The following is a 745-nucleotide window of genomic DNA, read 5'->3' as shown; positions in this document are numbered from 1 at the left end:
GACAGACGTCTAATCAGGTCATTGACCTTATTTGTTAGGAGAAGAAGAAGAAACAAGAAAACATATGTTTTCTTCTGAGAAGGTAAGCATAAGAAATTCAATACACAGGGCTTTGGAAGGGGGCAATAAAAGACGTTTCTTCTCTTCCTCTTCTTCTTCTCCAAATAAAAAAGGTCAATGACCTTAACCAGACTATCTGTTACCATGGTAACTAGTTGTCACTTTTCTCAGCCCCAAAATAGACAGGTCACATTGTCAGGCTTCACTGGGAAACTACACCCTTATCATCAACCACGCCATCATGAACAAGACTGCCATGGACCGCCTCATGGCGCCCGGTACCAGGTACATCGGCATCGTGCGTCACCCGCTGGAACATTTCCGTTCCATGTTCTTCCTATGGGACCCACCCGCACCAGAAAAGGAAAATCCGCTAGGCGAGTACTTGGACCGCAATGTGAACTACAACTTGGAGAGGGATAGAATGATAAGACGCTGGAGGCTTGTCCCAAAACTGAAGAACTTTCAAGCATACACCTTGGGCTTCCACAGACAGATGGTCGTGAGCAGTAATAAAACCCAGATAGATGAGATGATCAGGTGAGTTGAAATGATCACGTTGTCTGGGTGAAAATCTTGTCTAGACTCTTTGATATTAAGTCAACCTGGTATTGCTTTTGTTTCTCTTTATTGATCATTTGCCTGAGAGAGAGAGAGAGAGAGAGAGAGAGAGAGAGAGAGGAGG

At 44.4% G+C, this 745-nt stretch overlaps 2 protein-coding genes across 2 annotated transcripts in view; one reads left to right on the top strand and one right to left on the bottom strand.

Annotated features, from left to right (window-relative positions):
- Positions 1 to 604, top strand: part of LOC109476926 (gamma-aminobutyric acid receptor subunit pi-like) — a 10,734-nt gene extending 10,130 nt beyond the window's left edge. The window contains exon 10 of the mRNA XM_019777943.1: positions 232 to 604. Within this exon, the coding sequence (XP_019633502.1) occupies positions 232 to 604 (373 nt within the window). The remainder of the gene's footprint in view (positions 1 to 231) is intronic.
- A 10-nt stretch (positions 605 to 614) lies between these two features.
- Positions 615 to 745, bottom strand: part of LOC109476925 — a 2,784-nt gene continuing 2,653 nt past the window's right edge. Inside the window, exon 7 of the mRNA XM_019777942.1 lies at positions 615 to 623. Coding sequence (XP_019633501.1) covers positions 615 to 623 — 9 coding nt within the window. The remainder of the gene's footprint in view (positions 624 to 745) is intronic.

Source organism: Branchiostoma belcheri, unplaced genomic scaffold (assembly GCF_001625305.1).
Source record: "Branchiostoma belcheri isolate BF01 breed outbred unplaced genomic scaffold, Haploidv18h27 scaffold4, whole genome shotgun sequence".
Taxonomy (NCBI): Eukaryota; Metazoa; Chordata; class Leptocardii; order Amphioxiformes; family Branchiostomatidae; genus Branchiostoma; species Branchiostoma belcheri.
The sequence above is the reverse complement of the archived record's forward strand: the minus strand, read 5'-3'. Positions and strand labels throughout refer to the sequence as shown.